This window comes from Pseudorca crassidens, chromosome 20 (assembly GCF_039906515.1).
Source record: "Pseudorca crassidens isolate mPseCra1 chromosome 20, mPseCra1.hap1, whole genome shotgun sequence".
NCBI lineage: Eukaryota > Metazoa > Chordata > Mammalia > Artiodactyla > Delphinidae > Pseudorca > Pseudorca crassidens.
Window position 1 is genome coordinate 48,022,842 of NC_090315.1, and position 24,530 is coordinate 48,047,371.

Sequence of the window (24,530 nt, forward strand, 5' to 3'; positions counted from 1 at the left end):
GCACATGCAAACTAGCAAAACCAATCACCAGACTTCTCTCCCAGAAGGTTCTATGACTTTATCCTCCTAGTGTCCAGCTCCTCATACTCCCCAACTGCAGGCATTATCAACCTTTCTAATCCTTTTGAAACTAAGCAGTTATTTTAATTTGTATATCTTTCAAAATTAGTAAGATTTGCATATCTTTGAAAATTAGTAAGATTGACTCTCTTGTAAATAGCGCTCATGATAGTCTTCTGCCCATTTTCCTAATGGTGCAGATAAACTTTCAAAAATAATTTTTAAAGTAAGGCATAAATATGGCAAAACACACACACACACACACACACACACAAAACTGAAAAAGATGTACAATGAAAATTAAGTCTCCTTCCTCAGACCCTTAGTCCTTCAGTCCCTTGCTCTAGAAGTAAAATAACCATTGCTACCAGATTCTCGTGCCTTTGAGCAAGTTACTTAATCTCTCTGTGCTTCAGTTTCTTCATTTGTAAAATGGGAATAATATCACCTACCCTAATAAAGTTGTTAGGACAATTAAATGTGTTAATTATGAAAAACTCTTAGAACAGTGTCTGACAATGTTTAATGCTATCAAAATCCTTCCAGTGATATTATCTGCATGTATAACTATATGTATAAATATGTCTTTTTTTTACACATATAGTAGCATACTATACATACTACAATTGTCTCTCAGTATCAGCAAGGGATTGGTTCCAGGATCCCCCAAGGATACCAAAATCTCAAGTCCCTTGCATAAAATGCTGTCGTTTTTGCGTATAACCTATGCACATTCTCCAGTATACTTCAGATCATCCCAATACAACGTAAATGCTATGTAAATAGCTGCCAGTGAGCAGAAAATTCAATTTTTGCTTTTTGGAACTTTCTGGAATTTTCCTTCCCACTGGTTTCAATCCGAGGTTGATTGAATGCATGGATGTAGAACTGTCCGATATGGAAGGCTGACTGTATACCGTAACTTGTCTAGTACTATAACTTGCTTTAAGATACATATCTCGGAGACTTTCATATCAGTAGTTATCAATAATTCTCATTCTTTTAAAGAGCTGCATAATATTCCACTGTATATGTGTACCATAGTTTTAAAGTACTGCTCTATTGATGGCATTTAGGTTATTTCCAGTATTTTGCCTATATAAACAATGCTGCAATGACTAGATATTTGCCTATATGGATTGTACGAATTGGGTATAAATTCCTAGAAGCAGAAGAACTGGTGACAGGGTAGGTATATCTTTAATGCTGATAGATATTGCCAAATCACCCTACAACAAGGAAGTATTGTTTTACACCACCACCACCAATGTATGAGAGTTTCTATTTCCCCATGCCCTCAGTAACACAGTGTGTTTAGATAACTTTTGGAATCCTTGACATTATTGCACCCTCGAACAAACCATGAAAGTAAAGACGAGTGAAAAGTGTCATTGAGTCCATGTCTTGCTAAAAATGACATGATTCATTTAGAAAAATTGCTTCCAACTCAGTAGTTTCTTGGATTCAGCAATCATCACCTGTGTCCTGTCCCATCTAGTTATTTAGATCCGATAACATATCAATGTGAACTGTACCACAACCAACCAATTATTCAAAACAGTATCTCTATCCCTGGCTGAATAGACCAGTTTCAATCAAAGCTAAACATAATCCAAAGAAACAAACTGGCTCACACTGTTTCACTTGAAAATCCTGTTTTGCTCTTAGGATAAAAATTAACACAAAACATTCTTTGGTTAACTAACCAGTAACTCTTTTTTATGTACACAATTATAACTAGTGGCTGTAACTAAAACCTGATATAATACTTAAACCCAATAATATAAGAGTCTTACAAGCCTGTAGGACAAAATTAGTCAGGCCTGTTTTTGTACAGCCCTTCCAGATAAGGTTTTTTTTTACAGTGTTAACAGGTTGTAAAGAAACAAAACCAAAAAAGGGAAGAACATGTGACAGAACCCTTATATTGCCCACAAAGCCTATTTGTAAAGGGCCAAATATTTGCTATTGGACCCTTTACAGAAAAAGTTTCCGGACTCCTGCAATAGAAGAAAGTATTACACATTGTGTGAGAGAGAAGGGAAAGATGATGGGCATTGAGTAATTTGCCTTTTTTTTTTTTAAGTACTAACATTTAGAAAGGGGAAAGTCTCAGAAAGCTTTTAGTCTAGAAATTATAGAATGAAATAGAAACTTCTCTGGATATCTTCCTAAGGCCTAGAAAAAAATCAAGAGCATTTTTTAGAGCACCTATGAAATGATTCCTCAGAGAACTTATTAACATCAATAATTAGGGCTATATACAAATATTAAACATCTCCATGGCATTTTGCAATTTACACGGCACCTACAAGCACATGACCTCAGTCTGAGGCTCACAACATTCCTGTGAAGCAGCTGTAGGTCAGAAATGTCTATTAGTTTTTACAGGAAGAAAGTGAAGCTTAGAGCTGTAAAGTGAGCAATCCAAGATCAACAGCAATAAATGCCAAGATCAGATCTTGAACCCAGATCTTGAGACTTGACATGATATAATTTTCATATGTCCATATTTCCATAATAATTTGCATCCTGTTTTACCTTCAATGTGTGTATATTGAATTTATCAACAAATAAAAAGAAAAATGCATTAAATCACAGTTATAAACTGTGATTTGATCTGATATGGGTTCACATATCAGATCAAAAGAGAGTTCTCAAATCAGATTTTTTTCATGACATTTATCATGATTGCAATCATCCTAGAAAACGTAATTTTTCCTTAAATGAATTCAAAGAAATGAAAACTTATAACTCTAGATTCTAAATATAAGCTCAAAAGTTTATGGGCTTCCCTGGTGGCGCAGTGGTTGAGAGTCCGCCTGCCGATGCAGGGGACACGGATTCGTGCCCCGGTCCGGGAAGATCCCACATGCCTCGGAGCGGCTAGGCCCATGAGCCATGGCCGCTGAGCCTGCGCGTCCGGAGCACTCCGCAACGGGAGAGGCCACAACCGTGAGAGGCCCACGTACTGCAAAAAAACCCAAAAAAACAAAAAAGGGTGAATTTCATGGTAAGTGAATTATATCATAATAAATTTTTAAGTGCAGCTCTTTAAATTACCCTACCAATACTGTTGTAATGTAAAGCCCTAACAGGGTCTTGGTAGGAGCCAATAAATATAAACCAGAGGATATTTCAAGGGAAAGTTAAGATACTTAAAATGGCAAAATAATTGCATAAATCCATGAGTAGACCGGAAAAGTAGAAATAAAAAATGAAGCTGAAAAAATTCCATGATTAAAGAAAAAGTCTTGTAGCTCCAGAACAAGTTTAGGTGAGAGCAAAAGTAAACTAATTCCTTATTTAATAATTTTTGCCTTATTTGACTATAACCCTGAATCACAACACCTCAGAGGCATTTCTAGGACACATGAAGGTTTTAAGAATAGCATTATTATGATCCCATTTTATTTGCAGCTCAAGGAGATGAAACAAGACGCCCAGTATTACACATTATTATTTGATGAAGCCAAGAAATTTCACTGGAGGCTCTCTCCTAATACTTTACCTGCTAGCTATTGTCATGTTGAAAATGTCAACTACATCAACTTTAAAGTGACATAATAAAGCCATCTTTGTATCCCTCAGTCTAAACTCATCAAGAATTACTGTTAAGTACAAAAGCCAGTGCTTATTCCAGCTTGCATTCTTACACTGACTAAAAACCTTCTGATTGGTTGAGAATATTCCATTTTCTGGCTACCTACCCAAGAATTAAAATTTTAAATGAAATTTAAAAGTTTCCTTAACTGAAGTTAAACAATAATAATTCCTACCTTGGGCTTCCCTGGTGGTGCAGTGGTTGAGAATCCACCTGCCAATGCAGGGGACACGGGTTAGAGACCTGGTCCGAGAGGATCCCACATGCCACGGAGTGGCTAGGCCAGTGCGCCACAACTACTGGGCCTGCACTCTAGAGCCCGCGAGCCACAACTACTGAAGCCCGTGCGCCTAGAGCCCGTGCTTGACAACAAGAGAAGCCACAGCAGTGAGAAGCCTGCACACTGCAACAAAGAGTAGCCCGCGCTCGCCGCAACTAGAGAAAGCCCGTGCACAGCAATGAAGACCCAACGCAGCCAAAATTAAATAAATAAAATAAATTTATTAAAAAAAGAATAATTCCTACCTCATATCCCAGCCACAAAGAATGAATGAATGAATGAATGAGCGATTTACCACAGAATTGTGAAGGACCAAGATCCTCTCACATTAAACACAAGATGCAGACAATGATATCATCTCGTTAGAGATTTCTGGAAAGGACATTTTGCAAGAGCGCTTTATGCAAATACCAAGACTTGTTGCTTTATAAGCAATGATCAGCATCCTCATTAGCTCCACCGTTGTGGGGCCAGTGATCATAAGGGATGTTTACATAACTCTTTCATATATTCATTTTACTTAATCAGCACAACAACCCTATGAGAGTAGAGACCAGGAATTATTATATTATTAACTATTTTACATTTTTAGGAAGCAGGGATTCAGAATAGGGAAGTGACTTGCCCAAAGTAACCAGGCTGGTCAGCTGCAGACTCAAAGCTGGATCTTCTAATGTCAGATTCCATCTTTCCACCGCATGCCCTACTTCTCCAAGTGAGCTATGTCAAAGGCAGGCTTAGGCATTCTACAAGACGAGAGAATTAGAGGAAAGGAAGGAAAGCGGTGAGGAAATAGAAAGAGACAATGAGAGGGGAAGGAGGTGTTTTATTAGGAAGTGAGTCTAACCACTTTCAATTGCCCCAAATGCCTCTTAAGTGGCAACAGTGCCACAAGTTACCCTTCTCTAAATTAATTCTATGCCCCAGGGTCTACAGCTACTGTTGTTTTATTAGTTGAGAATCATGTTGGAGACTTACATGTCTAAAACGAAGCTAAAGATTTTTCTCCTCTGAGGTTCTGACAGCCGAACTTAGCCCCTCCCACAAAGGTCCGTGGCCCCTAGATCTCGGTCACATTAAACGCCGTGGGGACCGAAGAAACCGTGAGATGTGGGGAAATGAAGGGAAGAGGGTTTGGGTTGGGGGAAGGGGAAGAGGTTGGGCTAAGGAGAGGGGGAGCCTGCGGTGGAGCTGTGGTTGGGGGATGTGGGCTTTTGTGGCTGAACTCGAAGGTGGGGTAGGAAACCAGGATCAGATCTGACAGTCAGGGTAGAGTTTAAAGGTTCAGGAGAGCATAGGGGAGCTGAGGACTTGACAGGACCAGAAAAAGACCTAGGAGGGTGCGAGGCTCGGTGGTCTCCATGGCGCGAGAAACAAGGCGAGGCCCCTCTCGAATGTCTGTGATTGGATGCTCCCTTAAGTCCTGCCTCCCCGGACCCCTCTCCCCTTAAGCCCCGCCCATGCCTCCGGGCGCGCGCCTGGGGAGCGGGGAGGGGGACGAAGCTTGCGAAGGGGGGAGGAGGGGATAGGAGAGACTCGTGCACGCGCCCCACTCGCTGCGGGTGCGCGAGCAGCGCGCTCCCGCCGCCCGCGTCGCCATCTTTTCCCCCTCCGTCTGTCTGTCTGCTTTTGGCTTTGTCCGTCTGCAGCGCCGCCCCTCGGCTCCCCGCCACCAGCTCGGCCCGGAGCTGCCCTCTGCCAGCCGGGGCCCAGTCCAGGAGAGCCCCGGCCCGGCCGGCCCGAGCTGCGGCCCAGGGCCCATTGTCCGGGGGTCCGTCTGTCCGGAGGCGGGGCCCAGGGACCCGGAGCGCCGCGGAGCGCCAAGGCGCCGGGTAAAAAGACCCCCGACTCTTTCCCTCCGGGACCAGGCTGAGGATGCAGGGGCTCCTCGCCCCCTCCCTTGGTCGCCGGCTGTCGGTCCTTTTGTCAGTCTGTGTCTGGGGAGGGGAACAGGGGCTCGCTCTGGCCTGGGGGGCGGGGGCCGCCTTGGCTCTGACCCTCCCCCTGCCCCGGGTTCCCGCGACGAGGCCGGACCGGGCTGGCTCCCCACAGCGGCTGTTCCACTTTCCGTCCCTCTGGAGGTCTCGGGCGCGGGAGGGGCGTCCGCGTCGCCGCCCTCCCCGCGTGGGCCCAGGTCGGGCTCAGCCGGGCAGCGCCGGGACGGCCCGGGCGTCTGACAGGCTGGGCTGGAGCTGGGGGAAGGGGAGGATGGGCGTGGGGGCGCCGACCCGGGTGTCAGTCCCGAGTCGCCTTCTCGCAGAAGGGCTTCTAAATTTAGATTTCTGAGAAGACTGTATTGTCTGAGGGTTTGTCTGAGCCGCCTCGGAAGACCTCTGGCTCTTGTCTGATAATTCCCGGGAATCTACCTGTGCTCATGCTTCAGGAAGCCAGAGGGACCGTCTCGGCTGGTTATACACCCGGGAACAGGGTGAACTGTGAGGCGGCTACGTGACCAGCTTTCTTGTCCTCTCCTTTTTGGCAGATACAGATACCGGGGATTCAGGCGAGTTTACTTTGCTCCGTGGGAACTGCACCAGAGCTGGAGGTGGGAGTGCACCCTCTTTTCTTAAAGCTTGGATTTCACCCGTATTTTCTTGCTAAAGTCTGTGGTGTGTCCTGGAAGCTGCAACCTAACACCTGTGGGAGAGCAGGGGCAGTGTTAAGGGGAGACGTTGGCCCCGCTCCCAAGTATTCTTAACCACATTCTAAAGATGGACAAAACTGGGCTTCTCTGGTGGCGCAGTGGTTGAGAGTCCGCCTGCCGATGCAGGGGACACGGGTTCGTGCCCCGGTCCGGGAAGATCCCACATGCCGCGGAGCGGCTAGGCACGTGAGCCATGGCCGCTGAGCCTGCGCGTCCGGAGCCTGTGCTCCGCAACGGGAGAGGCCACAACAGTGAGAGGCCCACGTACCGAAAAAAAACAAAAGATGGACAAAACTGCCTCCCTTTTTAAATAGAATCCCTTGTAGACCTGAATCTCACCGGTTACCTTTCTTCCCATCCTGTTTTTCTTCCAGATGGTGATGTTCGGGCTATCCATTTACATTTTTGTATCGGTTTCAGATTCAGGCTTGGGAACTGAGGCAGTGTTGAAAGTAAAACTGAGTTAGTGAACTTTACGGCAATGTGTCTATGGATTTTATTAGCTTTTACTGCTATAAAACAATTGTTTAACCTCTGAGATCTTGTTGTGCAGTCAAGAATGTTATCTGCTAGTGCTAGTTTTTTATTGTTAATTAATTACATAATTAATTAACTTACTTATTTTCAAGAGTCCACGACCCCACAGGCTTTCTTTTTTTGAGGGAGGAAGAGTATTTGCTTATGTTTTCCCCTTAATCCCTCAGGTGTGAAGTCCCATTGGGTACCATCTGGTTGGTTTCCCATTTGGCCACTAGGAGGATTGTGAGATGCAGTGGACACTGGTGCTTTAAATATGCCAGATGTTGATTTCTGTTGCTGACTTGTAGCTTTAGTATTGAGCTGTTGCCTCACCAAGATGATCTGAACAGAGCCTGTGTCATATTATTTGGCCTTCATTCAGAAGGATCTTTATTACCTTTATCTCACAGTTTCAATTTCTGATCTTAATAGGAAGAAAATTTAAAGATTAGTTAAGGTTTCATTTTCTTCCTTATACAATAGAGAGCTATAGCTCTGCAAATTTTAGAAAAAAAAATGATAGGCAACCTGCATTTCATTCAACTTTCCACTTTGTGATTCCACAGACTTATAGGAAAAAATCCAAAGTGTAATATTCATTCACTGCTTCAATTTGTAAAATAACTACTTGATTAGAAAGAAATGATCTACACAAACAAAACTTAGAGAACACGTGTCATTAGCATTAGCACTCAACATACTACCTTAAAATTGATTTTTACTGTATACATTTGGAGTTTTTTTTTTTTTTTTTTTAATTAAAGGTCTGAAAAAGAACTGTGTTTGATATGCAGATATGATAGAAGACTGCCTGAAAGCTGCTTCCTTTGCCACTTCCTGTGGAGGCCTGTCTTTGCCATTTGCGGTTTCTTTCTTCTTTTGGTAAGGGGAGGCAGGATCTGATTACAGGTCTGAGGTCCTTTCTAGCTACATAGAGGAGTTAGTTGGCATAACAGGAGGTGAGTCTTCACTAACTGGAGTGCAAAGTGTAGATGATAGTAAGTAGCCTCTCATAATGCCTCTTAAGGCAATAAACTACAATTTTGTATTTGCTTATTAGTGTGAGTACAATTTGAGAAGGCAGGAACTGAAAGAAAAGTTAGAGGGTGACCAGATCCACGTTCTCATCTTTGGTAGGAAAGAGAATATCTCCTTTTAATCTATGTCTGTTCATTCACTCTGTCTTTCAAAGAAAATTCACAGCTTCCACTACTAATCCATTTTGGACTCTCTAACAACACTTAATACTGGGAAAGCCTTTCTTATAACTAACCAGGAACCTCTAGGCTTAAGTATCTGTTCTCACCTATTTCAGGGAAGCAGGTGCATGTCTCTGCAGCACTTCTCATTTGGGGACCTTTTCTCTTTGTTCTTCCCACTCTTTGCTACAAGAGGCTGGATTGAGAAGAGGCACTAAAGTTATTAACTTTGACCACCACTCGGGAGCATGTGAGCAGGGTCAGGTTGATGTTCCACATTGAGGTATTGAATTAGTACCCAACAATGTGTATGGCACCTGGCTCTTCTGGTAAAAGCCCATCTTCAACAGGAAGTCTGATTTGCTTTAGTGCCCTGTCATCCACAGTGCCTAGCACTGTGCCTGCATCCCTAGGTAGAGGCTCTATTTCCCATATTTCATTTACAGATGCCCAGAAGTTTTGAGATATTTCTTGTCTCACAGGGATGTGGTGCCTTCGTCACCTCTAGGAGAGATAACTTCTTGAAAAAAACATCTGGAGGTTCTCATTGGTGCAGATTGCAGGGCTTGACTTCCAGAGGGCATGTGACATATGAGCTGCCACCCTGTTTAGCTTCCTTTGCTTCCTTTTACAATTCATGAGGGTTATCCCTTTGAGCCTATGGTGCTTCTAACGCTGGTTGCCTGAGTTTTTTTGCTTCCTTTTCTACCCTCTGAGCTTGATCATGAACACTTAACAGTATTATGGATTCCAGAGTTGGATTTAGAGTGGAATTCTCTAAATCCTTTGGAATTCTCTCTGAAACTTCTTGGGACCTTAAAGTGTGCTAGAGATTTATTCATTTCTTTCTTTCTTTAAGAAGTTCAATGATTTATAACTGGTGAGTTTTATATATACTCAAAAACTATTTTAAAAAGTCTCTCATCTTTTAATTGTGTATAATTTATGAGCAAAATGACATGTGCTAACATTATCCTTTTTTTTTGTAGGTCAGCATCTTGCAAGGAGGTAGTAACATCCAGTTGTGAAACTGGGAAAAGCCAGAGCTCTTGGATCAGGGAAACATGTCCCGTCGGAAACAGACAAATCCAAATAAAGTTCACTGTGAGTACTGGGCTTTTTATTCTGGAACCTGAGAACCCTGAGGGTTGGAAAGGAAGTGTAATCTGAATTTAGGTGATTGACTCACACTAATTTGTGAAGAAAAAAGGGTTAAAAGTGTCAAACATGATGGATTTAAAGTGTTTCTATGCTGGAGGAGGTCTTAGAAACCTGTCTTAGGAATAGATGCTCTTGATTCATCCTTAGTATTCACATTAACAAACATTTATAGGATTCCTACTCTGTGCAAAGCCTTGTGCTAGATGCCAAGGCCGTAAAACAATATAAAGATATGTAAGACTATAACGTAGCCACAGATATATAGATAGATAGATGGGCATATAGCAAGATAATATATGCTAAGTGCCAAATAGGGATGCTGCAGACTGTGTGTACTACAGAAATTAAGAGGAGGGAGAGGGACTTCCCTTGCGGTCCAGTGGGTAAGACTGTACTTCCACTGCAGGGGCCAAGGATTCGAGCCATGGGTTTGATCCATAGTCGGGGAACTAAAATCCCACATGCCCTGAGGCCAAAAAAAAAAAAAGAGGAGGGAGAGAGCTCCATGGACTGAGATAGCCAGGGAATGCTTGATGGAAGAGGCCTTAGACTATGAACTTGAACTGGACCTTGGAAGGTAGAAAGTGGATTCTTTAAAAAAAGAGGAAAGGAGAGGTAAAATCAGGTAGGGGAAAGCAAAGAAACAAAGAGGGAATGCACGTGGTATGCTCAGGGGACAAGGAGACTTTGTATGAAGCAGAAGTTGCATTTGTCCAGAAGCCATAGAACATGACGTTGGAGACATTTAACTCTGCATTGTAGAGGCCCGAAGGCCAGGCCAAGTTCACACTTCATCCTGACTGTAAGGAGCTACTGAAGGTTTTTAAGCAGGGAGAATGGAGTGACATTCAGAATACAGTGTTTTGGGACTACAAAACAGTGTGTGGGCTGGATCACATGAAGAAGAGACTGGTAACAAGAACCAGCTATGCACTATTGCCTTGCATTATTTCTCAGCAGGTTCATATATACGTTTTATTTTAGTAATTGGATTGTAAATTTCTGGAGGGCAGACACTATGTCCCATATATAATTCCTGCTATCCCTCTCTACTTCTAGCACTGCTCATAGTGGGTTTTCAAAAGTGCCTTATTGAATTAACACTAATATATCTATGTAGATTTGAGACAATTAACCAGTTTCCTATGATCTGAGGAGATAAGCATCCTCATTCAAATGTAAAAAAGAGACAAATAGCTCCGTGTTTTTATGGAGGACTGACTACAGCAACATTTGAAGGGAATTCAGTGGTATAACATATGAAAGTTTTTTGTTTTTTTTAAGGAAAAAAACCTACATTTGAGAGGATAGATCAGTCATGGAGTTAATATAAGAGGACTAAAATTTATTAAAAACATACCATATGCCAGACAGTATGTACCTTATTTTATTTTATTGGGTAATTTCAAAAGTAGGAGAGAAAACAGTAGGTTCAGAGGAATTAAGAGGACTTCAGCATTTTATAGATTAAATGAGATTAGGGTAGCAAACTTTCATATACAATTCATTCTTCAAGTCCTAGAAAAGTTTTATAAGACAGCACAAGTTGGATACTTCTAGGAGTGTATTCTGGAGTAGGTGGATATGGAAGGCTGCCTAATATAAAGGTGAGTGGTTCAGGAAGGATTTAGAAACTGCTGCTAAAACAGTGAAATTTAGTGGGCCTGAATGTGACGATTTTCAAGAGAGATAAAATGAAGTATCTCTACCATAGGTAATACAACACAGAGGTTCAGAAGGATTGTCTTCTCCTCTCTGGTTGAAGGTGGATATTGAGAAGAGACACAGATGTGACCCCAAGAAGGCAGGGCAGGAAAGGAACTCTTAGTAGAGTGATGGGTTCACAAATAAGGCAATCACTGGAGTTGGGCATTTACCTCTAAAAGCCACCTGTCCAAAGAGACTGAGAAAAGTAGCTGGTGGGGATGATAGTATGATCAGGTAGGTACAGGGAAGCCAGTAAATGCTTGTGTGGCCAGTGCCTGCGCCCACATAGCATAAGTCGATAGCTGCATCTCCTCCCACCGTAATCAGTCAAAGCCAAGATGAGCTGGTACTGGAGTTGGAAAACAGATGGACAAACAGACCACAGAGAAGGAGGGAATATCATATCCGCAGCTGCAGAAATGCAGTTTCTAGAGTTGAGCTAGTGATGCTTGTAGTATTGTGGTGGAGCGGGTGGGACTTTGCAGTGGTGACCATTAAGAGGGCTGTGAACAGAAATGTTCGGTGTAACTAAAAAGCAGACCCGCAGGGAGGGGCTATTTTCAGTGATGCATTTGGGCAGGGAAATGTGAAGGCATCTCACATGATGGACTAAGAAAGAAGAAAGACACTGAGATTTGCTGGTCTCTGAGGACCTTCTACTTATTTACTATTTGGGGACTGAAGCTGGTCCTACATTTTTTGAAAGGTCATCTTCTCATTGCCCACAATAATGCCAAGTAGAAATAGGTAATTTCAGTCTTCTGACCACGTGCGTCTCCTAACCCCTTGCAGTGAAATAGAACCAATCAAATGTATTGAATTTAATGCTGCTCATCTATTTAAAGTAAACAGAATGAACTCAAGGTCTGGGAGGCAGGAAGGTCTGCAGAAGCTTTGCTTAAATGTCAAAGCCAATGGCATTTGAGCAGAGTAATGGCTGAGCTCCATTAGATCTGCCTTCTGGGAACAAGAGGATTGTGTAGCAGGCAGCTCCTAAAAGAATATATTAAGAAGCCCTCCTAAAAGAATATATTAAGAATCCCATTGCTGTAGCCTGGCAGCATCTGTCAGATCCACTTTAGAAGTCAATGGGCAGGCTGCTCTGGCATATACTTGGCTTTCCTCAGGATTGTCTCTGTATCTAAATTACCGTCATGATCTCTCCTTTACCCAGAAACGTCCAGGCAGACTCTTGTGTTTTGCCCAGTTCCTTAATAGACTTGATGCAGAGCTTTTGGAATAAAAGTCCAGAACTGTTAGTCACAGAGGAACTGCATATGGGTTGAAATCTCTGTAGACCTCTTCCCTCCCTCCTTCCTCATCTCACCCCCTTCTGAATACAGATTTCTGTAACTGTTTCTAGAGAGGTTGAAAATACAATCCTTTGCACACTCTCATTTGGTGCTTTTGTACCAAGCAAACCACTAAGTAAAGGAAAACTTCCGTTTCTTAAGAGACTTTTGTTTTCAGATTATATATGAGACTAAAAACTTTCAACTTCAATTAAAGTTTTCAGCTTTTACAGAGAAGTAGGAAAAAGAAGGCTTTAAAGTCCCTTCTCTTCTAAAAAGTGCAGTTTGTTTTGTCTTCATTCATTGTTAGCATCCTTGTGAGGTAAATGGTTCTGTTCCCAATATGTGATAGCACCTCGGATTACGGAGACTGTCAGCTAGAAAAGGAATCCTAAGTGCCTCACTCCCAGTTCTAGCTCATTTTATTCTGAATTAGGCATCTGCTGTCTTAGAATATGTCTCAGCTGCTTTACTTAATTTAAGTCAGCCAGACATTGCATTTATTTAACTGCACCAAAGACTCAAGAAAGAGAATTGTAAAATCTTTGTCTTCCAGTAACTTTCATCTCAGGCTTCTCATCTGTTCTACAGGCTTGTTTGCATGGCTTTGTTCTTATCTGGTCTAAAAAACCTTAGCCAAATCAGACCAACAGTATCTTGATTTCATACCACAAAAAGGAGAGGTAGTACCTTGCTTTTTACTGTTGAACTTAGATGACTTTTTCTCCACTATTAATAGACAAGTAAATACCATGTTAAAGAAGATGGTTGCCCTACATTAATATCTAGAAGACAGAGGATTTTTTTTAACCTACTCCAACAGTCTCAGGATAGAAGGAAATAATACTGCTACATTGTAAAAGCAGGCAACTGTATAACACTTCTTAATCACTAGTATCTCTATGGATCACATTATACTTGAGTTAATATGACATACTTTTAGCAATTATCACTACCTTCTTATGAAAGGATAATTCTGGACAGTCAGATTTAGGGATTAGGTGAATAGTGACTACTGGGAGATCATTCACATATCTTTTTCTGTGAGGTCTGCCAGAATCCCTCTTTATGGTTTTTATATATTTTGCTTTATGTTGGTATTTAAATAAGAATAGCCCTAAGGAGTAAAGTTTACCTTAGCCTTTTTCCCAAGTCAGGAATGGAATAAAATAGAAGAGCATAGCTTTTCTTTCCAAACTGCCAAAAAAGGAATAGCCCAACTATCCTAGGTGAGAATGCTCCCAAAAGTCCTAGATAGGGCAGCTGTATTGAAAAGACTCTTCTCTGTTCTGTGAAGGCTGAAATGTTTAGACAGCTTCAATAGGAATAAATTTTTACCTCAAGTTTGATGGAGACTAGACTGAATTACTAGCTGATCTTGAAAATTACATACCTTTATAGATGTCCTTCTAATTCAGTGGTGATTCCCCATTAAGAAAGGGGGGGGGGACTTCCCTGGTGGCACAGTGGTTAAGAATCCACCTGCCAGTGCAGGGAACACGAGTTTGATCCCTGGTCTGGGAAGATCCCACCTGCCGCGGAGCAAACTAAGCCCATGCACCACAACTACTGAAACCCGAGTGCCACAACTACTGAGCCTGTGCTGTAGAACCCGCGAGCCACAACTACTGAAGTCCGTGCGCCTAGAGCCCATGCTCTGCAACAAGAGAAGCCACCACAATGAGAAGCACGCGCACCGCAACGAAGAGTAGCCCCCCCTTGCCACAACTAGAGAAAGCCCGCGCACAGCAATGAAGACCCAACACAGCCAAAAATAAAATAAATAAATTTAAAAAAAAAAGAAAGGGGGGGAAGTGTAGATTCTTAGTATGTTATAAACCTAGCTGGTTTCTGGATAGGTTTCTTTAGAGATGTCATTGATGAGAATGGTCTGCCCTTGATCATTATATGCTGGTACATAACTTGTTCCTTAGTGTCATATCTGCCCACAGCCACCAGGTCCAAAAACATGCATTTACCCAGAAGAATTCAGTAACTATTCCAGTTAGCCATGGTCTTGTGGTTACAGAGGAACCAACGTGGAGAAATTAAATATTTTACTCCTGCAAAGAGGGAAGAGGAGGCGCTATAACACAGAATTCATATTTTGCTCTCCCTAGCGGTAATTTATATCCAGTGTGTCATCCTGAATATTACAAAAGTGGACTTAAAGCAGGTTATTTTTCGTTTACTTGAGGGCTGAGTGGCTAGAAGTACACTTGGACTCTTAGCACCTCTATTCCCATTCATAGTGTCAGTCAGAATAGCCATAATATTACTCTAACCCAGGCATGGTAACTCATCACATGGAATCAGAACCATAAAAATGATGGTTCCTTCCGTCAGTCTTGGCCTTGAGAACATTATTTTGGTATTTGAGTTGTATATATCAGTTTCTGATGGTAGGAAGGTAACACACTAGGATCAGAGCTATTCTTGTCACACAGAGACAAGCGTTTGTTTTCAGTAAAATTGCTCTAATGAACCGCTTAAAATTCTGTTTACAACTCTGCTAGAAAGCAACTGAAAAATATGGTAATTAAGGGTTGGACAGACTGGGGTCTGAATACTTTGTTCCACCATAGACCTTAGTTTTCTTCTAAGTAAAATATGGATAGTAATACCTACCACATAGAGTTTTGCAGAGAATTCAGGTGAGGTAGCCACTATAATGCACTTAACGTAGAGCCTGGAACTAGGAAGTGCCAAATAATCACTATTATTAGCATTTGGCACTTAGCATATAGTAGATGTTCAATGAATATTTGCTGAACAAATACCTAAATGAATCACATGAAGCCTACTTCACATCAGTTCTTTCACTGCCCAAGGACTAGTTGTACAGGTCAACTGACCAGTTCATTCCTCCTACATCATTGTATCAGCCTCGGAACCTGAGCCTGTTTAATTTCCTCTCTCTCTTCATTAAGAAAGCGCCTGGTCTATTGTCAGACATTTCACTAGGGCTTTTTATTATTCTCTCTTGGTGGCTGGAGAATGGGGACTGTAGTTTCCACTCTGACTGAGATAATGGAAACCTCAAGAAACCCAATTCTCTTTTCTCCTTATGCCTGGCCTCTTGGAAATAAAAGAGCACTTAAATGTTAACTCTTCAATAACCACACAGATCCCAGGCAGAGTTCCTCACAGTAAATGCATAATCAAGGATGGGTCCGGGGCTTTTGGATACTGCATACAAAGAAGAAAAAAAAAAAAGACCACACTAAACCAAGGAGACTAGATGAAATATTACCTGTTGCAAATTGGTTGGCATGTTTCAGGAAGTTTGTTCCTCAGCAGAAATGAGTTCACATATTATCTGTTTTCCTTTTAATCCATTATTTTTTATTTGCTCGTGGCTAATTCTAATAGATGTGAGAGAGTAAAGGAAGAACTTCTAGAGTACGTCTTATAAGGAGAATGGATGAAAGATGGGGTCATAGATACTGTTTCAGTTGGATTATTTGAAGCACTTGTTTATAGTCAGAGGCAGACAGAATCAGGACCATATTGCTAATACACTGAGATTCAGAGATTGTGCCCAGATTTTTTGCCCCATCTTCATTCCATCACTTTGCCACTTGCCTCTGTCTCCCCAGTCCTGATGGAAGGTTATAAATAGAATTGAGATTTTGATGTTAAATTGGTAAAGTAGCAATTGATCACCTTTAAAAGGAGTCAATATTAGGAGGATTTAAGAGAAGCAAATGATGCTTTCTAGAGCATCTGGCTTGTTGCCCAAGAAGAGTAGCTGTCCCCGGAAACCACTGGAGGCAACAAGCTGACTTGGAGATGAATGACCCCACCACAGGGTACCTGCCTGTCTCCTACCTTTGAATGGTCTGACTTTCCAACCAGCTTGCCTGGGGATGTACTGCCCAGCTGGTGGCCTGACTATTTTTCCTTGTGACCACCAGGGGATCAAGTATTTGCTGGGCTAGAAGAGCAAGCCCGCCAGGCGATGATGAAAACTGATTTTCCTGGAGACCTTGGCAGTCAGCGACAAGCTATCCAACAACTAAGAGATCAGGACTCCAGTAGCAGTGAGTTCTGCACCTTCTGGTAATGACTCAGGGCAATGGGAGAAGAATTATCAGAGTGTGTGTGCTCTGGGGATTATGCATGGGGGTTGGGAGGAAGACATGAAGAAGGAGATTTGTGGATCCTCAGTGTTCCCAAAGGTGTTCTAAGGTGTATGGGCATATGTTTGTCCAGAGAGAGAACAGGTTTTTTTAACTCAAGGACTGCAGTACTTGGCATAGTGCCATACAGAGATAGATTAGTGATGACTGTGATAGACAGGGGCATAGGAATAATGAGTGCTCAAGCAGCCCCTGGGCTAGGTCAAATGAAAAGAAAAAAATCCCTGTCTCTTAGGATCTGTTTATTCATAATTAATAAAATGTAAGAGTGGTATTAACGAAAGTTTTGCTTGAGGACCCAGTTTTAATGTTTTATAAGAGGACTTGCTTACCAGTGAGATTATGCAGCATGTAAAATGCTAATGTCGAGGTCTTCCCACACCAAGTCCTGAGTAGATCCCTTTGCTTAAGAGATTGAAAAGACAGTGGCTGGTAACTGGTTGAGCCTCATGGATTGTCTGTTCTGTGACTTGCTTGAACAAATACACTTTGAGATGTGTTATTTCCTAGGATGATTTCCACATCTGATCCATCTGATATTGGTTATTATTAGTGTCAATTCATATTGACATTTCTGATTTTTCTCCATGTTCGGGGTTGTAAAAGAAAGAAGAGGCAGAGAGTTCTGTACCTTCCAGGAACTACATTTTCTATTTAAACTAATACTCTAGCAATAAAAATAATAATTTAGCAAGTAATTGCTCAGGTACAGAAAAGTGAACCAAATATTTCTAGAAAATCTGTGGGAGCCACCAGTTTGACTAATAGGTAGGAATGGCAATATCTATAGAAGTCTGATAGGTTTCCATTCTGGAAAAGTTGCATCATCCCTCTGCATGGCATACTTATTCTTTTTTTAACCTTTCTAGTAGAGAGATATATTTGGATTTTTGATGAATTACAAAAAGTGTTTGATACAGTGTTGTCTTAGACTACAAGTATTCCAAATAAGCTGGTGAGAAAATATAGTATGATTTAATCTGTGCCAACCCTTATTACTGAGATGGATTCACACTAAAGCTTTGGACCAAGGAATAAGGCATACTGTAGATCTTTCCAGGGCCCAAATCCAGTCCACCAACCAAGTGAAGTATCTAACAGAGACACATGTATCTACTAGCAGATGATTTGGTTAGATTTTCTTTTGAAGAAAGGGAATGTAACCAGTTTTGCCCAGTTCTTGGTAGATTTAGAAATTATGTAAGGGATAGTAGAGAGAAGATAAGAAGCACACTGTTAGCTAGGAAAGCTGAGTCTCACTGCTGATGCTGAGAGCCTGGTGAAACTCTATCCTGTATTTCTCTTGCTGACAGTCAGGCCCAGGAGTCCAGGATCTAGGTGGTGTTAGGATGGGACTGGAGTCTGACAGCTTCCCTAGGTTTGGCTTCCTCTTGTGATCTTCAAAGTACTAGCACTTTTTTTTCCTTTCAGAAAGAACTCCCTATGTTATTGTGTTTTTTAAAAATCATTTCTTTTCCAATGTTATAAGTAATAGAGGAAAGAAATCAGCACACACAAACCTTGCAGATCCCCTAGCCACAGGCAGACCTCTGCATGGCCACATCTTGCACCCTGAACTAAAACAAATCAATTCTTTCTTTAGCCACGAGAAATTATATTTCATCCTAAAGTAAAGAATGTCCTGTTCCCTCCACTTGATGCATTCAATAATCCATCAGATAATCCAAAGAACCAACAGAAACAATGGACTTATTTAACGTAGAATGCTGAGTTACTAGCAGGGTAAGAACGCTGTGAGTCAAATACCACGACAGAATGCCCGAGGTTGGTTGCTGTGCTAACTTTTCCACTGTACTGAAATTTTTCCCTATAAAGTGACATTTTTACCTAATTTCCTACTGCCTCCTTTATTGATAAGAGGAAAGAAAAACTTGTTGGTGTTTCTGTAATCATGCCTTGGGGTTTGTTGGGAGAGAACAGATTAGTGGGTTTCAGAATAGAATAGTGTATGTGACACCATGGAGAAATTGTGCAGGGAGGTTATGGAGAAAAGTAAGTAATAAAATCAGTGATAAGCATTGGTAAGTCAGAAGTGGTGTGTTGGAATGAGCATGGTGTGAGGTGCATAGGAGGTGTGATTTGAAAGTGTGAGATATTTGGGAACGCTGTGTAAGAAGTTATCATTTTTATGATAATATACAGGACCTAATAACCATTTTCCAATACAGTTTTGCCTCTGATTTTCTCTTTAGTGTGTATATGGCAATATAAACAATTATAGCTGGCTTCCACTTAACGTGATTTGTACCCAAATAAGCACTGATACAAACTATATTATGGAAGATCTGAGAATGTTTTCCATTTTAGCTGCAAACTTTAGGGTGGAAAGCAGCGTAAGATGTATTCATGCAAAAATCAGAAGAAGTGACCAGTTTGTGTGTTCCAGGTGACAGTGAGGGTGATGAAGAGGAGACCACACAAGATGAAGTCTCTTCCCATACATCAGAGGAAGACGGAGGGGTGGTCAAAGTGGAAAAAGAGTTAGAAAATGCAGAACAGCCTGTTGGTGGGAACAGTGTGGTAGAGCATGAGGCAAGTGACAAATGGCTCCTGAGTCCGGGAACCTCCTTACCCTTCTACTCTGCCCAAGATGCCTCTCTTCCACATGTAACACTCTTGCCTCTGAGGGTCCCCTGGGCTTCATATGAAGCCTGTCTTCCTTCCCAACATGAGTTACCCAAACCTCAGACACACAGTTCTCTTCACACCCAGCTTTCCTTTTCCACCCACATATCACTTCACTCCCACACAGCTCTTCTTCCTAAAGCTCCCCACTTCTTCCCAGCAGAACATCCGTCTTTGCAAAACTATTAGTTGACTTCCTCAGGTGTACTCTTGAATATGCTTGCAAATTTCAGTCAAAGTATTAACTGAGGTGCCATCTTTTCACTAAACTGTTTCCTAAGGATTCCTGCAAGAGGCATGGCAGTAGGGAAAGCTGATCTTCTCTACAGAGTTTACCTTAGGGGAAAAAAAAATAGATAAGCTCTCTCTGGAGTAATACTATGTCTTCATGGCAGGAAGCCTTGGAGAAAATGAAGATGGGAGCAAATTTAATTCCCTTTCCCCTATCACTTTTTCCTTTGACCCACAGTGGGAACCTAATAATAACATATGATAAGAGGTTGTGTTCCTTTTAACAGGATACCCTTTTAAAAGAAGTAGGGGCAGGGAAGAGACTGGTAAACTGTGTTCATGAATTGCCTACTTGTTAAATTGCAGGTCACGGAGAATTTGAATTCCGACCCCTTACTTGGACTCTGCCAGTGTCCCCTCTGCCAGCTGGACTGTGGGAGTCGGGGGCAGCTAATTGCGCATGTGTACCAGGTATGGCGTGCGGAGCCGCATGCTCCAGAACACGGGCGCCAACAACTTGTGTAGCCTTTGCCTCCAACCCCGGAAAGAACCTTGGGTTGTTGCTTCCACCAAGACTCCACTCCAATCCTCAGAAAATTGTAGAGAATAAGTGGGATATGTTGAGTGAATATGTTCTGGGTTCCCAGGCAGACACATTGTGAAAATTAAGTATCATTTTTTTTCTAAATTACTTAAGACATATTTAAAACAGTGAAATAGAAAGTGGGCTTTGTTTTAAAGAAGAAAAAATGAGTTAACATAGGTGTTTCTGAAGTATTGGAGAAAGATAGTGTAAACCAGGGGATCAGAACTAGACAAACTTTTGTTTCCTTTTTTTTCCTGATCCAGTCGCAGAACATGTGCCTTATGCTCTGTATTGAACAGGCATGAGCACACATGGCAGCCTGAGTTTTACCATAAAAATAATTGGTTCATGAGGAGAAGCATTTCTTCAGGAGACTGATTTTAAAAGACTGAAGAAAAGGCAGTGCATTTAAATACCTTTTGGATATCAGTCTTTCCATCCAGCTTCTAGACTTGACCTTCAGTGCTCCTTTAAAACGCACTTGTGGGCTTCCCTGGTGGCGCAGTGGTTGAGAGTCCGCCTGCCGATGCAGGGGACGCGGGTTCGTGCCCCAGTCCAGTAAGATCCCACATGCCGCGGAGCGGCTGGGCCCATGAGCCATGGACGCTGAGCCTGCGTGTCCGGAGCCTGTGCTCCGCAATGGGAGAGGCCACAACAGTGAGAGGCCCGTGTACCGCACACACACAAAAAAAAATGCACTTGTACACAGCATGTGGCAAGCAGGCCGTGAGAAATTATCCTGAGCAAGAATTCTTCTCAGGCTGTGGAGTCCCGTTGTCCCCCAAGCCAGCCACATGTCCCAGTACGTAGTCAGAACTCAAACTAATGAAATCTGAGTGATGGTCTGGATGGCCTTGCCCTTCCGAAGGCCCTTTAACACAAGAGACTCTTACTTTTCCAGGTGCTAGATAGGGAGAATAGTTGCAAGTCCTTGTTCTAACACTAAGGAAAGGGGACGTTTCCCAGAAAGTAGTTCCTAAGTGGGTACAGATTGTCCTGGAGCTGGTGTGAGTTGACAGATTAAGGCTCTCTTTTACAGCACACTGCAGCAGTGGTGAGCGCCAAGAGCTACATGTGTCCTGTCTGTGGCCGGGCCCTTAGCTCCCCCGGGTCATTGGGTCGCCACCTCTTAATCCACTCGGAGGACCAGCGGTCTAACTGTGCTGTGTGTGGAGCCCGTTTTACTAGCCATGCCACGTTTAACAGGTTAGCCGGGCAACTGACCCTCTGTGCTGGGAACAAATTACTGGGTGTGGGTTCTGCTTTCCCAAGTCGAAGTGAAGGTTAGAGATGGGCAATGCAAAGGGAACTGACTCTTGACTCTTTGTAAATACAAGTAATGAGGCTAGTAAATATGTCCATTCCATTAGACATCCTCAAAGGGAAATGAATTCTTATTTCTTTCCTCGATCAGAATATCTTCAACTAGAAAGAGATGTGGGGAAGACCAAGACCATTCATGAGAAAGAAGTTACAGGGTGCTGAGAGGACCCTAATGTAAGGACAGAGTCTCCACTGTGTCCCAGGAAGACTGGAACTGTGTAAATTGTGTCTGAGTCCCATTTGCTAGTGTACAACGCAGGGTCGGCTGGGGGGAGGTGGAGCCAGTGGACTGGACCTCCCCTGAAGGCAGCCTCCGCCTCAAGGAGGACTGCCCTGCACAGTTCCTACAAATACCATCAGTCCAGCTTGAATGGAACTGCACATTGTAAGGGCTCATCTGGTTTCTGGTGGCTTGCTGTGGTGGTTGGCTCAGCCCCTAACTCCAGGTGGGCTTTAAGACTTGGTAGACAACCTAGCCCAAAGAAGGGCAAGGGTGGAAAGGTAGAGGAGGTCTCCCAAGCACTCATACTGACCCCTAGTGGTGAACTTGGAGCAACTGGCCTGGTAGGACAGAGTAAGTCAGGGCTGGATACCTGAGCCTTGTTAGACCGTGGCATTAACCATCTAAACTTTTTGCTTTCCAGTGAGAAACTTCCTGAAGTCCTTAATATGGAATCCCTACCACCAGCCCACAGTGAGGGCCCCTCCAGTGCTGAGGGGAAGGACATTGCCTTTAGTCCTCCAGTGTACCCTGCTGGAATTCTGCTTGTGTGCAACAACTGTGCTGCCTACCGGAAACTGCTAGAAGCCCAGACCCCCAGTGTACGCAAGTGGGCCCTGCGTCGACAGAACGAGCCTTTGGAAGTCCGGCTGCAGCGGCTGGAACGAGAGCGCACAGCCAAGAAGAGCCGGCGGGACAATGAGACCCCCGAGGAGCGGGAGGTAAGGCGCATGAGGGACCGAGAAGCCAAGCGCCTGCAGCGCATGCAGGAGACAGACGAGCAGCGGGCACGCCGGCTGCAGCGAGATCGGGAGGCCATGAGGCTGAAGCGGGCCAATGAAACCCCGGAGAAGCGGCAGGCCCGGCTCATCCGGGAGCGGGAGGCCAAGCGGCTCAAGAGGAGGCTGGAGAAAATGGACATGATGTTGCGAGCTCAGTTTGGCCAGGACCCTTCTGCCATGGCAGCCTTAGCAGCCGAAATGAACTTCTTCCAGCTACCTGTGAGTGGGGTGGAGTTGGACAGCCAGCTCCTGGGCAAGATGGCCTTTGAAGAGCAGAACAGCAGCTCTCTGCACTGAACCACACCCTCCTGCCTGCCTTCCCACTCAGCCGTCCCCAGGGTCCTGTCCTTGCTGCTGGAGGCAGGCCCGAGTTTTTTGCAGGTGGACCTGTGTACCCCTTGCATATGGGAGCAGGATGATGGGGTCAGGAGGGACCCAGCTCAAGGCAGCTCTGGATGAGGGAGCAGGCACTCCAGACACCTTGACTCCCCAGCCCACTGCTGCAGGGCATGAGCATAGGACTCTGGGGCCCTAGTGTGGCCCACACCCACCCCACGGAGTTGTGAGGGCTAATAAATTAATTTTATCTTTACTGGCCCTTTCCTGCTTTTCTCTCGATTTCATTCTAGCAAATCTAGGAGAGACGTGGATGGAAGTTTTCAGGCAGGGACGTCTAGCCATTGTCTTTTTCCGAGGGAGGGTGCTCCTCAACAAAGGCTCTCCCAGCAGAGATCCCTTATCTGGCCCTTCACAAGTTAATGACATTAAGGAAGAACCGATGCTGACTTTGTGAGGGTTCATGCCCACAACACTAATGAAGATCACCTGTGATCCCAAGAGCTATTTCAGCCCAGCTTCCTTTTCCAAACTCAGAAGTAGACGCCTTTCCTCATAACTGGCATTTCTAAAGAGGATGACGTATTTAGACCAGGTACCAGCTACTTTTCCCAGTCTGCCAAACTTTTAAATATTCTACCCTAGACAGCACTCAGTTGCATTCAGGAATACATTCATAGAAATAGCTGCAATATTAAGGTTCATAGTGCCGAGGAACTCATGTTTGAGAGAAGAGGTAAAAACCCATCTTTTTATTTATTCCTCAGAGCCAAGGTAGGATAATTGAGGAAAATCCAGAATTAAGGTGCCACGAGAGCTCAGGTCAGTAGCGGTCAAGGCCAGAGCAAAATGACGACTCTGGCAGTTTGTATGGCTGCCAAACCATGGAGGAGACGAGCTGAGGTCATTTCTAAAAAGGTTCTGTGATGGTACACAACAAGCACAGAACTTTCCTTAGCCTGCACCAAAGGTTGTATACAGTTTAGATAATTACAGATCTTGAAGTCCAGAAGGAAGTGCCCTAGTTAAGTTGTAGCCAGAAAAATAACTATGCCAGGAATGTGGACCTCTTCCAATATCGTAACAAGGAAACTTGGACTCCTCTCTGACCTCCACAGGTTCAAGGCTATTTAAGAGTGTTAACTGACCCCCCACCAAACCAGGTTTAATTCCCACCAGGCAGGCCGAAATATTTGTCTTGAAAAATACAAAAATATTAATAAGCTTTTTACAAAATACTGGACATTTAAAAGAAAATATTTAATTGAGCCAAATGGCTTTTTCTCACAGAGCCCCACATGGAAGTCCTACTTGGGATGTTTCAAAATGGTTGAGCACTCATTATGTGTCAAAGATTGTTCTGAGCACTTTCGTGGATTATCTCATTTAATTTTTACAACGAACTGTGAGTTAACGCAAACTCAGGAATTAGGTGCCTGGATTTAACATTCTGTACTGCTAATTAATAGCTGTGTAACTTTGGGTAAGTTACTTAAACCTCCTGGTTTCCCCACCCACAAAGTGAAAATAATAGTACTAGCAACAAATGGGTATTAATATATAATGCACCTAGGCTATTTTGTGGCATGTAGCAAGTGCTCAATAAATGTATGAGTAACTATCATGTATCTGAGTGCTTCACCTCTTACTAGTGGCAAGCTAAGTTCTGGAGCTGACTTATTCCAGAAATTTCTGGCAGTATTCCTGAGAAAAGAATTGGAGAAAAGGCCAGCAGTGAGGGCATCTACAGGTCCTTGTGACTGATTGTGCTAGAACAGTATCTGAGTCTACAGGTAGA

The 24,530-nt window shown here is 43.1% G+C and overlaps 1 protein-coding gene across 8 annotated transcripts; it reads left to right on the plus strand.

Annotated features, from left to right (window-relative positions):
- Positions 1 to 5,004: 5,004 nt before the first annotated feature.
- Positions 5,005 to 22,988, plus strand: ZNF821 (zinc finger protein 821). Of its 8 annotated transcripts, none has more exons than XM_067719825.1 (9): positions 5,005 to 5,047; positions 6,427 to 6,489; positions 7,872 to 7,989; positions 9,296 to 9,410; positions 16,384 to 16,509; positions 19,016 to 19,161; positions 19,852 to 19,956; positions 21,111 to 21,277; positions 22,039 to 22,988. In XM_067719825.1, exons 4-9 carry the CDS (start codon positions 9,371 to 9,373, stop codon positions 22,691 to 22,693), a joined length of 1,239 nt encoding a protein of 412 aa, XP_067575926.1. In that variant the 5' UTR covers positions 5,005 to 5,047; positions 6,427 to 6,489; positions 7,872 to 7,989; positions 9,296 to 9,370; the 3' UTR covers positions 22,694 to 22,988. The 8 variants fall into 8 exon arrangements, with proteins under 8 accessions (XP_067575926.1, XP_067575927.1, XP_067575929.1 ...); XM_067719826.1 differs by having other exon boundaries at positions 5,007 to 5,047; positions 7,902 to 7,989; XM_067719822.1 differs by lacking the exon at positions 5,005 to 5,047 and adding an exon at positions 5,485 to 5,776.
- The last annotated feature ends 1,542 nt before the right edge of the window (positions 22,989 to 24,530 follow it).

Bases quoted from the DNA above. Each gene is read 5' to 3' on its own strand.
- ZNF821 (XM_067719825.1), top strand. From the start codon at position 9,371: ATGTCCCGTCGGAAACAGACAAATCCAAATAAAGTTCACT. The intron at 9,411-16,383 runs GTGAGTACTGGG...TGTGACCACCAG, and splicing joins AAATCCAAATAAAGTTCACT to GGGATCAAGTATTTGCTGGG. The intron at 21,278-22,038 runs GTTAGCCGGGCA...TTTGCTTTCCAG, and splicing joins AGCCATGCCACGTTTAACAG to TGAGAAACTTCCTGAAGTCC.